Below are 15,744 nucleotides of genomic sequence, written 5' to 3'. Positions count from 1 at the left end.
TTTAAGCAGGTGGGTGGCGTGTGCGGCAGCAGCCACGGGCGCAGGTGGCGCTACTGACGGCGTCGCGGCCCGCGGCGTTCTCTTCGGCTGGGCTCGGCAACTCGCCGGCTCTCCGGCTCGGGGAACCGGCGACAGAGGGGCAGCGGCGCCGGCGCGTTGCCCACCGAGGGGGTGAGCGCGCTGCGGGGGCGGCGCGGGGGGTGGGAGAGCGTCTGCGGGGGCGGGGAGGGGCGGGGGCCTGCTGGGAGAGCCGCAGTCGGCGTGGGCGGGAGTGGCGGAGAAGGCCCGGGCCCAACCGGCATGGCACTGCGCGAGCGGCGGCTGAGCGCGCATTCACCACGTGCTGCTCAGGAGATGTCGTCAGTCGCTCAGTGACGCTCCGACAGGACAGTTGGGAACCGACCAGCAATGGAGAAGGGACCAGGTGCTGTGCTCTCTGCCTCACTGGTGCTGATGCTGGTGGGCTCCGGCGATGCCTCCCTGCTCCTGCCGAGTGCAGGCGTGGGCCCGCGTCTTCGCTTGGCGCAGCCTCCGGAAGCGCAGCCGCCGGCGGCGACCGGCGACTCGGCGGCCGCAGCGGTGCCCATCGGCGTCGGCACCGCGGCCGAGCGCTGGCTGCCGCTGCCGTGGTCCAAGCGGCAGGCCGCCGAGCCGCACCAGCACCCCGACATCCCCACCGCGCTCACCGAGCACCTCATCATCCGGTCGCAGCGCGGGAACCGCCAGTACGACGTCCCGCAGATCGGTGAGTGTCGGCGCGCCACATGGCGCTCAGTCCCGACGACGCCGTTTCCTCGCAACGCACACCTCATCCCCTTCCCGCTGCCGACTGTGGCGTCCTCCCCGCTAGTAGATATTTCTCTCTATTCTCTATCGCTGTTTTATAAATATTTTATATCTTTCCCATCAATTTTCGAGAGCTTCATTGTATGTGACAGCGTTAGTCACGTCACTCTTACGTAAATAATATTTCATTTGTCGTCACTGAATTAGTGTCGTTATTCTTGTGTCAGATACCTATGATCTTACAAAAAAAAAAAAAAAAAAAAGAAGTCTGCAAACAGAAAAGATTTGCCATTGGCTTTCTTATTAACCTTAGTCGCACGCTTAACTGTTAACATTTCTGATGATTTTGTGTTTCAGTGAGTGCAATAAACGCTCTTAGCACTTTTACAACTCACTGTGTTACACTGGCGACTTGACGAGTCTCGTTTAATGTTCGTCTTTGCGGTGATTAGGCCCCTATTGCTACATATAAGCTCTCCAGTGGCTCGCCGTGTCAAATTTCAATGAACAACACGTGACATATTGCCTCATACGATGAAGCGACCATCCCCAGATATCTTACTTTCACTAAAACTTATGTATCACTTGCTTTACTGTTTCTCTTAAAACTTATCTACTGCACGTGCATAGTTAGCCTCACCTTTGGAGCACTCTCTTCTTCTGTACAAAATAATTTCTCTCAGTTTTACTCATCCCGCTCTTCCTATATTCATTTCTTCAGCATAAGATTCGTACTTTTAAGTAGCTTAATTTTTAGATACAGATATATATATATATATATATATATATATATATATATATATATAAATTGATACTGTCTTTATTATTAAGCTATGACATACTAATATGTTGTAAGTTTTCATAACGTCCGGACACTTGTTGAACAGTGTTCAGATATCAGCACATTCAAATTAAGTAATTGGTAAGAAACGGAGACAGCGTAAAGCACGACATATAAGATAGCATGGGCCGTTGCTAACGTTGTTTTCTGTTTCTGTGTGCACTATTTGTCTACCCTTTGTCGTCAACTGCATGATAGTTTCACCAAATAAAATTTGTCTGTGTAATTATGTACATTAATTTGCCACAAAGTGGGCTATACACATCCATAAGTATCCTGCGGCAGCAACAGGCTGTACCAGCCTTTGCCACGAATATCTCCCTACCATTTTACATCCTTTTCTTGATAAATTTCAGAAAATAAGTCGTTGAGCATATATTCCGCACAAGAAATGAAGATTGTGGAGTACATAAAAGGTAACTACGACCAGTGTCATTATATATGGAAGTGTTGAGACACCTGTTTTTCACATATATTCACTCCATAATGACAAACTTTGCAAATAGTTCTAAGTCATTTTGAAGAAATTCTGAATGATAATCACGAAAAACTAAATTCAACTCTAATAAACATTGTCGAGAAATAAATGTGAAAAAGAACAAACGAATACAAGTGGAATAGGGGAAAAAACAGTATCCACGTCTGAGGAAACACTGCCTTTGGCGCACAGTACCTCAAAAAATGCCACGTATATCGGTCTCCTTACAGACTGAGAAGCAATATTTAAAGTTTAACCTATTAGAATTACCAAAATAATTTTATGTCTGTGATCAAATTGACGAGTGAACTTGAGTGACTGCTGAAATTCAGCTTCGTTCCATTCCCTCTTTAACTCCCTTGCTGGTATCATTATAAACTCATTAGATTATCATTAGATTATACTAAAGGTATAGTTTGATAAATAACCTTGAACACAAAGTAATTTTTTGGAGGAAGCTGACTTGCAAGATTAGATACCTTGAACACTACACTGTTTACTTCGAAACATCGAAGCGTAGGTTCCAGGATATACGCATTAATGGCGAGAATACGATGTCCTGCATCCCTTGAGTTTGTTAAATTCACATATCACAAAAACTCTTCTTTGAGTGCTTATGATATCAGCTCTTCTTTCTACACGAAGTGGATTAGGGATACAGCCTGAAAGATGTTCCCAAGTGTCGCATAATAACTGACTTTGCGTGGACCTGAGTACAAGCCTGTACTATTGGTTCGGCTCCAGTCCGCTCACTTATTAACAACCGAAGATGTCTGAACAACCTTAGGGCCTGTTTTCATTTTTAAGTCCTTTAAAGTGTTACAATTACAAGCAAAAAATATCTGCGGTATTTAAAAGTGGATGAGGAGGTTGTATAAGTCCAGTTACACGAGATCCATTTACAACAGTAGATCTACCGACCCCAAGTACGCAAATAGTTCCGGGACGATACTGAGAAAGATACTTCGGAATTTATAAGTAAATATAATATTAAAATTGGCTCTAAGCACTATGGGACTTAACATCTGGGGTCGTCAGTTCCATAGAATTAGAACTACATAAACCTAACTAACCTAAGGACATCGCACACATCCACGCCCGAGGCAGGATTCGAACCTGCGACCGTAGCAGCAGCGCGGTTCCGGACTGAAGCGCCTAGAACCGCTCGGCCGCAACAGTCAGCAAATATAATGTTACAACCAGAAATAATATATGCAGTTCAGATTTTCGTGTGACGGTTATTTCTTGGCGACGAGGATTTCCTAGTTCCTCGTAGTCTATAAAATTCTCCGTTGTTTTATGGAAGACGTGTAAAGCACGTTGACTGACTTTGTTTTACGTGTTCCACGATGGATAGAGAAGATCTTTCATTCTTTAAAGAACTTAAACAGGCTGCTTTCGGGTATCGTTAAAATCGGTTATCGCCGCTGTCAGATAATTCGCGAAACTGTACGATTGGTGTAATGCTTTATTATAAGTTAAACTTTCGCGATTCAGTAAATAATGAAGACGAGAAAATTTACAGACCTTCAATTTCAGTTCGCCTATATGTTCGTGGCGTGGCAGCCGATTCGATTTAATTTTTGCTCTCGAAGTTATCCTTGTCCGTTTAGCCGGATTTACTACAACCACGTAGATTCAAAATAATTTTGTAAATAAGATCATTGCCGTAGAATTTCAGAGAAATAACTTTAAAAACCTTACATATTTTGTGAAACTATTTTACTATTCATTGGTTAGCGGTTTACTTACGTTCGACAACATTTAATATGTACGTTGACTCTTTGATTTTGAATTCAGATGAAGATGTAAATTGTTTAAATGGGCGGTAAAAATATATGAAATAAAAACATCTCATGTTCATAGTACCAAACTGTGCACAGACTACCCAACAATATGGCCTTCCTATCATTCCTATGCCACCTGCGGAAGACCATGGGACTAAGGCATGCTGTAGTAATAGCAGTAAACGATAAATATACCATGTCTTACAGATCGTCGAAACCTTTCTAACTAATTTGTGTAGTATTTACCGAGAAAAAGATGGATTATGTAGGTATGGAGATAATAGTAGAATACGTAGAAGATGGAGAATGAGTTAAAGATTTAAAAAACTGGATGGTCACAGATAGATAACGAAAGGAAGAGATTTTCCGACGCAGCGGACTAACTTGTTCTACCATTAATGACTAATAGCTCCAAAACACTTTTGTCACAGTAGTACTACTATGTAAAATGCCCTACATCACAGTTTTAACTTTCACAGACTGAAGGTTTAAAATGGATTCCGAGTTGCTTGTTCCAACGTGTAACAAAAATCGCTAACTCCTACACCAATTAGTTCCCCCATAAAATTGATCAATATTATCCTGTGGGTCCGTAAAACTGTACAAACCATACGTACCACGGAAAGAGAATGACGAAAATGTCTTATTACACAGCATACGCGTCGTATACATGAATGTGAAGATGTTAAGGACGAAAGTAAATGTGACATGTTGCGTAACTGTCAATGAAATGTGAACCATACATAGAAAGAACTGCTATAGTGTAGTACAGAAGATAACTCAAGCATAGACGCAATGAGACGAACAGAAATGACACTTTTATCCGAACACAATAATTAATATGATTCGTAATTTTCCCCTGGATAACATACGGCGGGAAAAACGTGCTCTGCATTATGCTCCCATGATGGTCACAAGGTTGGTAAAGAGTTCTTGTGGCAGGGCCTTCTTTTCCTTCATCTGAGAGGTTGTCAGTTCCTAAATAGTCGTTGGAGCATGTGAACGTACTGCATTACGTCTGACAAACAGGTCCCACACGTCCTCAAACGGATTAAATCGGCCAACGGGCAGGACACTACATTCGTCTAATACCATTTCGTTCCCAGAGCTCTTCGACCTGCACTGTTCGATGTGGTGCGTGCTGTCATCCCTAAAAATTAGGTCAGGACCGACTGATCACCTGCGTAGACGCAGGTGGAGAAGAAGTGCAGTGTCATATCAACGTTGACCGGAGACTGAATCGTGTTCAAACATTGGGGGTCAGTAAGCAAATGCAACATTTTGCCTTCGTACTCCGTGCCAAATGGACCACAAAATGATCATATTCGACACTTTTCCTGGGTATATTACGTATTCCCATGTCTCACCATATGAGAGTACGTCCTACATTTTCGAACATGATCGTTTTGGTTGTCCAAGGGCTATGGTGTAAAGAGGCGTAATGCTGCGTAGGCGTACTGACCTCCAAATATTTGAAGACGGTACAATCACCGATCACCGTTACTGTGGCGCTGTATTATTTTCCAGTGGGCGTCTTTCAGGGGTGCTTTCGGCCCTGACTTATCTTTTATGGAAGACAATGCGCGCCTGCATCAAACAGCGTAGGTGGAGGATCCCTTGGAAAGAGAGAATGTTGGGCCCCGTCTCTCCCCTCCTTCCCCCCGCAAGCATGGGTCCTATTTACAGAGAATGATGGCCGTCCGTGGTGATCAGATAGCCTGTTAAGAACTATGTCCCCACTTTTGTAACGTTCAGAGGGCATCATCGATCGCGATGACTTCAGTGTGATTATTAGTTTTGACTAAAACTGTCGTTTCCTTGCGTCTCATTTCGTATTTCTTTCAAATACGTTCTGTACTACACTGTAGCAGTCCTTTCTACGTATAATCAAAGTTTCGTCGAGCTATGGTACTTGGCAGGGACACATCATGCCACAGTTACTCTCATCCGTAAGTTCTATCCTCCAGTGTATTAGCAGAATGTATGTATGAGTGAGATTGTTCTGAATTACTACAACGCTTCATGTACATTATAAAATGAGACAAGGATCTCAGAACGTTTAAAAAATGGAAAGACATTTTCTTTCGAAGATCGTATGCCATATTCTGCTTCCATTTGTCGGTTGTACGTTGTCGATATTAGTTGGAAAAAGGTTTATAGAGCATGAGATTCCAGAGTTTGACAACAGCAACATATTATATATATATATCGAATGGGGAAGTTTGGAAAAAGTTATTAACGACTAATGTCAGTGGACTACCAGGTACAAAGGGACAGGGACTTTCTAAGAGCATGTTAAGTATTCTAAGTTAACACCACGTTAAGTGGTCCATTATTACAGACAGGGTGAAGGCAAAGCCATTGATGAGCTCTGTACGCATTAACATTAATTTTTAATAAAATTTTCACGTAGAAGGAAGAGTCCTGTTACTACTGTTAATGATATTTAGAAATAATATGAAATATGTTAACACTTTCGCAAAATAAGATTTCTAAAATATTGACCTAATCGCTCCCAAATAGCGTTCTTCGTTTTTTTTTCTATGTAAAAATTGATATTGAACCATAACTCACGGCTGACGTAATATCATATTGATTTTCATATTCTAGCACTGGGCTCTTTATGGAAATAGTGTGAATAAGAGTGAGATTTTTTTCTGGTCCGTCTATGTCACATTCACAACATGTTAGGTGAACAATCATAGGATTCGTTCAGTAGCAGTCCAACTAATGTCTTCCAATCGTATTTCAAGAAATTAGCTACATCTGCATTTAATTGAGCCCTTTCAGTTATTTACCCTGGAAAATAAGACTTCATCTGTGACGGTGACTGACAAATTTGAAAATTCGGACACTGTCTTCAGAACAATTGAGAAAGACTGATATGCCTGTAAGGGAACAATTGGTTGTCGTTCTTGTGTTAAACTGACTCCCAAAGAGCTAAATCGTTTTGTTCAGAAAAAGCGCATATAGGAAACGTACCAGAGAGCAGCCCTGTGTTATAGTTTATGTGGTTCATTTATTCGTTATTCGTAGAGCACTATTACAATCAAGAAGATGAAATTTACAGCTCACACAACTGCAGATTTCTGCAGTTTGTGATGATTAATAGCTTTAACTAACTAGGGATACCCCGTGTTAAATTATTCCCTGTGGAGACAGATTTAATATTGTCTCAAAATGTATTTCCTTCATGAAATGAAGTCATGTCTTAAATGAAATGCAGTTCACAAATGATGACTACACAACCATCCTAAAGAGAACGTAGTTCACTCTTTTCAGAAAAGAAACAGGTTTTTTGCTGTCGAATTTTGTACTCTCTTAAAAGGCACACTTGGGTGCTACTCGGTTCCATTAGCGTGTATGTGAGCAGAGTTTAACACTGCATGACCGAAACACCTGAAATGAGATTCTCAGTATGTTAATGTTAATTATTTTCATCTCCACAAGTTTAAAACTGATTCAGTAATGAAGGCATTAAATAAAAACTGATAATTAGAAATGAAAAATATTTTCTGGGGACATGGTAGATTCTGAGGTTGGCGGTTCACTATAATCATGACGCCCGTAAGCCTCGTCACGTAGCCGATGAGTTATGAATAATTTGCAAAATATGTTACAGAATGTAAGCCGAATTTACTACGGCAATGGCAAATACTATTTGCGTAGAAGTCCCTGCTGCTATTGAGAAAAGGGAGACACAAACGTCAGAAGTCTGTTTACACAATTGTGAAATGACAAAGGAATGGGCTTGGTTTAATTTTTATACTAACAAACAGAAGTCTCTACCAAGTAATTAGAACAGAAATAATATTCTGAAATTGAACTTACATAGAACTCAATCATAGTTTTAGCGATCTGCTGTCAAGTGAATATACGAGCGACACAATCCCTCTCATGATGCTGTGGCTCACCAAGGGAAAGAAAGCCATCACATCTACCGTTAACAGTACATAATGGTCTTTTGAATATTTTTGGAAATTTAACATTCAACAAATGAATGATTGCATGATTTTGTTAAGGATTATTAAAACTGAAGTATAAACTATTCACTAGAAGGTTTATCCAGTTGATTTCGAAGAGCGGGAGACAGTATTTATTGCACTGCTCAAGTAAAATGAACTCTCGAAATATATCCGCTAGTAGCCCACAGCTACTACTCGCTAAACAACCGCAAGAAAACATCATATTAGGATAAATGTGGGGACTTGATTATATGCCGCCTTCTGGTGTTGCGCCGCATGCTTTTACGTCTCTCCTACATATTTTCTACCCACCTTCCATGAGGTCGTCGTCTGAGTCTTTTTCTGCTTTATGAATCCAACAATTACAAGAGAGATTATATTTTCAACCTCCCACTGGTCGCAAAATTAAAATCACAGTGAAAATTCGACGATGTTTTGCGCAAATGTGTTGCGCAGGGTCTCAAGTATGCCTGTCGATTGCATCAGAAGGCACTTCTCAGTTCTGAACACACCTTGAGCAAATAAAGATGCCTAGGGAAATCATACGCTGTCTTTCGCTGAAGGTTTCCATCTTTCATGGCGTTCACATAAAGTAACTGTTATGCGTAACAGCAAAGTGCGGCAGTACTGCATAAACTCACTGCAGCTGCAACAATGACGCTCTTGCAGCATTTTTGATGGGAAGTGTTTGAACACTCGCCGTATAGCCCGGACATGGTTCCCCTTAATTTTCATCTCTTTGCTCATATGAACCTCTGGCTATAAGGAAAGCACTTTGACACAGACAGGGAGCTGCAGACCACTGCAAGGAATTGGCGGGAAACACACGCGGCTGCCTTCTATGACGAGTGTATTGGAAAGTTGTCGCAATGCTACGACAGATGTCTGTATCGGAGTGGCGATTATGTAGAAAAATAGCTGGAAGGTGTAGCTAAATGTTGCACATATAACATTTTAATTTTACCGTGACTTCAATCTCGTGACACATGGAAAATTGAAAAGATTATCGCCCTCGTAACTGGAATTCAAAATAAAGGAAAAGACAGAACCTCATGTATGGCGGCTAAATACATGTACGAGGAACGTAAATACATGCTTCGAATCATCAGGAGGTGGCGTGTAATAAAGACTCTATATTTATGCTAATATGATTTTTTTTCTAGCAGTTGCTTAATTATTGTTACCTGCGGGCTACCAGCTAAGAAGTGCAATAAATACTGTTTTCTGCTCGTTGAAGCGAACTGCATAAATCTTCTAGTGAATATATTCTACTTCAGTTTTTTGTGGTAGGCTCTTATGGGACCAAACTGCTGAGGTTATCGCTCCCTAGGCTTACACACTACTTAATCTAACTTAAACTAACTTACGTTAAGGACAACACACACACCCCTGCCCGAGGGAGAACTCGAACCTCCGACGGGGGCAGCTGCACGAACCGTGGCTAGGCGCTCAAGACCCCGTGGCCACTCCACGCGTCGACTTCAGTTTTAATTCTCCTTAACGCAGTAATGCATTCATTCATTTGTTGTCTAACATACTCAAAAGACTACTAAGTACTGTTAACGCAGATGTGATTGCTGTATTTTGATTGGTAAGCCAAAGCATCATGAGAGAGATTGTTTCACTTGTATCCTGTATCACTTGGCAGCAGATCTCTAAAATTATGGTTGATTTCTATGTAAGTTCCATTTTGAGAATATTATTTCTGCTCTAATTATTAAGTAGAGGATATTATCTGTTACTAGAATAACTAAATCAAGCCCCTTCCCTTGTCATTTGACGAACATTGACCGTCATGGGTATAGCGTAACGTCAATCTCAGGCAGTGCATTTATTCTCAGAAAAACGTTTTCACTTTCAGCATTAGTTTTATTCAGAACATTATTCCATTACTGGTTCAGTCCTAAACTTGTAAAGAAGAGTGTAAGTAACATTAACATACTGAGAATAACATTTCAGGTGCAGTTTCGGTAATGTTATGTTAAAATCTGCCCACACATACGCCAATGAAGCCGAGTAGCATCCAAATGTGTTGCTTAAGGGAGCACAGAACTCAGCAGCAAGGAAACCGATTCTAAAAACAGTGAGTTATTTCCTAACAATTAGGTCTATATTTGAGAAATTTTAATAATGTGAAGATATTTTTACGTTATTTCTAAACAGTATTAACATCAGTAACAGGAAACTTGCTTCTACGTGAACATTATAAACTAATGTTAAAGCGTACACAGTAGTTCATCAGTGAATTTGGTGTCACGTGAACTATAAAAATGGTCCATTTAACGTGGAGCCAACTTTTCATAATAAATATGTTCTTCGGTAGACCCTTTGGACATAAGGAAAACCTCGTAGCCCACTGACTTTAGTTGATTAGAATAGTTTACTTTAATGTGAATAACTTATACTCAACTTTTTTTATTCAGGTAGCTTCCAGGGCTAGACGCAAGAACCAATGACCCTCATGAAGCAGTAGCATGACTTTATTTAGTCACAATTCTATTTGCTCTACTGGGCCGGTCGGAGTGGTCGAGCGGGTCTAGGTGCTACAGTCTGGAACCGCGCTACCGCTGCGGTCGCAGGTTCGAATCCTGCCTCGGGCATGGATATGTGTAATGTCCTTAGGTTAGTTAGGTTTAAGTAGTTCTAAGTTCTAGCGGACTGATGACCTTAGAAGTTAAGTCCCATAGTGCTCAGAGCCATTTGATCTACTGGAATATGAGAGAACTGTTTTTGATCTCTCATCATCGAGCCTTATTAGTAAATAAAACGATCACTAAGATACAACTATTATTTATTATTTGGCTTTGTGTCACATTAACATTACAGAGTGGTTCGTTGGCGAATAATTAACCGAAAGAGCAATTTTACCGAAATGAAACGAATAACGTAAGTTGCTAGATAATGAAATTTTCCGTAAGAACACTTATAGGACCATTCGATATTATATAGTATGACGCTGTTGTCAAACTCCCGAATCTCACGCTCTGTAAACCTTTTCTTAACAAATATCGACAACGTACAACCGACAAAGGAAAGCAAAATATGGCATATCACCTTTGAAAGGTTACGTCTTTTAATTTTTTAAACGTTCTGAGATCCTTGTCTCATTTTACAATGTACACGTACGCATTGTAATAACTCAGAACAATCTCACTCAGACAAACAGTTTGCTAATACCTCTGAGTACAAAACTTAAGGAGGAGAATAACTGTGGCATGATGTGTCCCAGCCAAGTAACATAGCTCGACGAAGCTTGGACCATAAGTAGAATGGACTGCTACAGTATAGTACGATCGGACGCAGAAAAAAAAGAAGAAGAAAGATACGGCCCTCGTAATTTCGATATTGCAGCTGCTATCTATCCGCTTGGTTGGATATTCTACTCTCCGGTATTACATATTAAATAGGGTTATTACTACGAAATTCAAACCAGTCAGTTCGGTTATCCACATACAGGGTGTCCCACGAGGAATGGTCAGTAACAAGGAATGTAACAGCAATGACCATTCGAAGCACAAAAGTCAAGAAGACATGGGCTCTAAAATGCGTACCTTAAGAGCGCTGAGCACTTCACTGCTGTGAAACATATCTCTTCCACTGGTGTGTTCGTAGCCCTCAAGGTGTACATTTTAGGGCCTGTGTTCACTAGACAATTTCTTCTTGTTTTTGTCAATATTATATCTTCGCAAAATATGGAAAGTAAAGACCTTGCCGTGTAAGAGATGTGTTTCACAGTATCGAACATGAAGATTTGCTCATTGCTCTTATGATATGCATTTTAGAACACATGTGTACCAGATATTTTTGCTCAGAATAATCGTCCTTGTCATATCCCTGAATATTAACTTTCCTCCTATGATACCCTGTATATTGTCTGGTGGACAAGGTACGAAGCCATATGAGGCTGTTTTCAGATGAGGTAATTGCAAACGTGAAGATGCCCTCTTTAGGCAAATGTTACGTAACGCGCGTAAATAGTTGAAATGATCGCATCACTATATGGTTGCCCGCCCCCGGTAGCTGAGCGCGACGGGATGTCATACGTAACGGACCGCAAGTTGTCAAAGTGGCGTCAACTCGAAAGACTTGCACCAGGCGGACCGTCCACCTAGCGGGAGGCCCTAGACATAAGGCATTTCCATTTTTACTATGTGATTGATGATCTCTTTCTGGAATCGATCGAAACTATCACGTATCTAGGAATATCTGTATGGATCAATTTCCCTTTCCCAGGTACCGAGAAATGTACTTACCACCAACTATATTTCTTAATAGCGTTCGTAGAAATACGTTGTAGCACCTCTTTACGCTCCTAGCACCAATTGGTACTTTACTACACCATCTGCGGTTCGTGTTTGTTGTGGAATATAGCTTTCAGTTGCCTTCAAATGTGTCTTGTGCCGTACAGGTACGCTCGAAGTACATACACTCCTGGAAATTGAAATAAGAACACCGTGAATTCATTGTCCCAGGAAGGGGAAACTTTATTGACACATTCCTGGGGTCAGATACATCACATGATCACACTGACAGAACCACAGGCACATAGACACAGGCAACAGAGCATGCACAATGTCGGCACTAGTACAGTGTATATTCACCTTTCGCAGCAATGCAGGCTGCTATTCTCCCATGGAGACGATCGTAGAGATGCTGGATGTAGTCCTGTGGAACGGCTTGCCATGCCATTTCCACCTGGCGCCTCAGTTGGACCAGCGTTCGTGCTGGACGTGCAGACCACGTGAGACGACGCTTCATCCAGTCCCAAACATGCTCAATGGGGGACAGATCCGGAGATCTTGCTGGCCAGGGTAGTTGACTTACACCTTCTAGAGCAAGTTGGGTGGCACGGGATACATGCAGACGTGCATTGTCCTGTTGGAACAGCAAGTTCCCTTGCCGGTCTAGGAATGGTAGAACGATGGGTTCGATGACGGTTTGGATGTACCGTGCACTATTCAGTGTCCTCTCGACGATCACCAGTGGTGTACGGCCAGTGTAGGAGATCGCTCCCCACACCATGATGCCGGGTGTTGGCCCTGTGTGCCTCGGTCGTATGCAGTCCTGATTGTGGCGCTCACCTGCACGGCGCCAAACACGCATACGACCATCATTGGCACCAAGGCAGAAGCGACTCTCATCGCTGAAGACGACACGTCTCCATTCGTCCCTCCATTCACGCCTGTCGCGACACCACTGGAGGCGGGCTGTACGATGTTTGGGCGTGAGCGGAAGACGGCCTAACGGCGTGCGGGACCGTAGCCCAGCTTCATGGAGACGGTTGCGAATGGTCCTCGCCGATACCCCAGGAGCAACAGTGTCCCTAATTTGCTGGGAAGTGGCGGTGCGGTCCCCTACGGCACTGCGTAGGATCCTACGGTCTTGGCGTGCATCCGTACGTCGCTGCGGTCCGGTCCCAGGTCGACGGGCACGTGCACCTTCCGCCGACCACTGGCGACAACATCGATGTACTGTGGAGACCCCACGCCCCACGTGTTGAGCAATTCGGCAGTACGTCCACCCGGCCTCCCGCATGCCCACTATACGCCCTCGCTCAAAGTCCGTCAACTGCACATACGGTTCACGTCCACGCTGTCGCGGCATGCTACCAGTGTTAAAGACTGCAATGGAGCTCCGTATGCCACGGCAAACTGGCTGACACTGACGGCGGCGGTGCACAAATGCTGCGCAGCTAGCGCCATTCGACGGCCAACACCGCGGTTCCTGGTGTGTCCGCTGTGCCGTGCGTGTGATCATTGCTTGTACAGCCCTCTCGCAGTGTCCGGAGCAAGTATGGTGGGTCTGACACACCGGTGTCAATGTGTTCTTTTTTCCATTTCCAGGAGTGTAGATCACGAAACAATGTTGTATATGGGCCAGTGGTTTCTATGCACACCAACAAAGTATTTTTTCCGGGAGGAATTTGAAGTATATTTGCCACAAAATTAATATTGCTTTTGTGGAAAGCAGGGAGACTACTTTCTTCCAAATTAATTATTTTTCTACGCTTATCAAATAATGTCGTGCCACCTCTGTATGTGGTAGTACGATGAACTGGGTGTATAAGAACTGATTGCCTGACACCTTTTAGTAGTACGCTGTATTATGTGTATAAAAACTGCTAAACTTTCAGTTCCTGTTTGCCGAAAGACGGTTACTTTAGCCACTTGTGAAGACTACATCCATATCTACACATACACTCCACAAGCTACCGTATTGTATACGGCGGAGGGTTCCATGTAGTTTTACTAGCCATTTTGTTTCCTATTCCTTTCGCAAACGGAGCTAGGTGAAAACGACTATCTGTACGTCTCTGTACGAGCCCTAATATCTCTTACCTTGTTTGCGCGGTATTTACGTGAAATGTTCTTTGGCAGCAGTAGAATCGTTCTGCAGATATCAGCAATGCTTGTTATGTGAACTTCCTCAACTCTCTTTCGCGGAGAGAACGTTTCTTCCTCACAGGGATTCCCATTTGATTGAATGAAGCATGTCTTAAACACTCGCGTATTACCCGATCCTGCCGGTAACAAATCTAGCAGCCCGCCCCTGAATGGCTTCGCTACCTTTTCTTAATCCGACGTGGTAGGGGTGGCAAACACTTGAGTAATACTGAAGAATGGATCACAAGAGTGTTCTATATGTGGGCTACTTTACATGGGAATTTAATTTTCCTAAAATTCTCTCAGCAAACCGAAGTCAAAAATTCGCCGCCGGTACCTTCGTCGTTACATCTTCATTCCATTTCATACTGCTTTGTAACGTTATGCCTAGATATTTAATCGATACGACTGTGTCCAGCAGTACACAACTTATACTGCATTTGAACGTTACAGTGTTGTTTTCCCCACTCGCCTGCATTAACTTACATTTTTACACATTGAGATCAAGTTCCCATTCATCAAATTAACAGAATTTCTGTGTAAATTTTCAAATGGGTTCAAATGGCTCTGAGCACTATGGGACTTAATTTCTGAGGTCATCAGTCGCCTAGAACTTAGACGTACTTAAACTTAACTAACCTAAAGACATCACACACATCCATGCCCGAGGCATTATTGGAACTTGCGACCGTAGCGGTCGCGCGGTTCCAGACTGAAGCGCCTAGAACCACTCGGCCACTCCGGCTGGATTTATTTTCTGCACATTTTAATAAAAATAACAAAAATTGGGTTGCATTTCTATCAAAAAGCGTATACGGGTATGGTGTAAGAACTCAACAAACTGTTCATTATTTCTATCTTGTTCTGTACAGAGACAGCACTATAATACCAATGAATCTTGGAGGGATACCGCAATGATCAACCATATTAATTGTGCCTCCGATTTCTGTTGGTTTTGAATGTACTGCTTCTAGCCAAGTTTCAGAGAATTTATAAGAGATTAAAAATGCTACATAGACTTTATTATAAAATAACTTGCATCATGAAGCAATATTCTCAGTGACAGAACTGAAGGGTGAAGTAAAATATTGGTAATAACAAAACGTTGTTGAAACTGAGATTAGGTTCAGTCTGAGTTTGTGGAGGCCAAGTAATATGGGAGACGATACAATCGTTCTTTATCAGTGAAGGATGCCAATAAAGAAATAACAGCTTTCTAACGTGTGTCAGCAGGTGTGTACGTCGTATCTGAAGTTGAGAATGTAGAAACTGCATTGTTTTTATATTTATTATAACGGTGTTCCTTGTCTTCGGCTAACAATAATTATACGTTTGTGTGGTGGCAAATAATTCATAAACATCACGAAAACTGTACAATGTGACCGACTATAAAAATTTCATGTGATTCGTAAGCCACTACATACAAAATTCCATGTATTCTGACATAATTGCCCGCATCTCGTGGTCGTGCGGTAGCGTTCTCGCTTCCCACGCCCGGGTTCCC

At 42.4% G+C, this 15,744-nt stretch overlaps 1 protein-coding gene across 2 annotated transcripts in view; it reads left to right on the top strand.

The window, feature by feature from the left end:
- The first annotated feature begins 356 nt into the window (after positions 1-356).
- The window catches only part of LOC124555671, a 443,175-nt gene continuing 427,787 nt past the window's right edge, over positions 357-15,744 (top strand). For both annotated transcript variants that reach the window (XM_047129667.1, XM_047129666.1), the window contains exon 1: positions 357-745. In XM_047129667.1, the coding sequence (XP_046985623.1) occupies positions 409-745 (337 nt within the window). In that variant the 5' untranslated portion in view covers positions 357-408. The remainder of the gene's footprint in view (positions 746-15,744) is intronic.

Source organism: Schistocerca americana, chromosome X (assembly GCF_021461395.2).
Source record: "Schistocerca americana isolate TAMUIC-IGC-003095 chromosome X, iqSchAmer2.1, whole genome shotgun sequence".
NCBI classification, from domain to species: Eukaryota; Metazoa; Arthropoda; class Insecta; order Orthoptera; family Acrididae; genus Schistocerca; species Schistocerca americana.
This window is presented reverse-complemented; position numbering and strand designations above follow the sequence as displayed.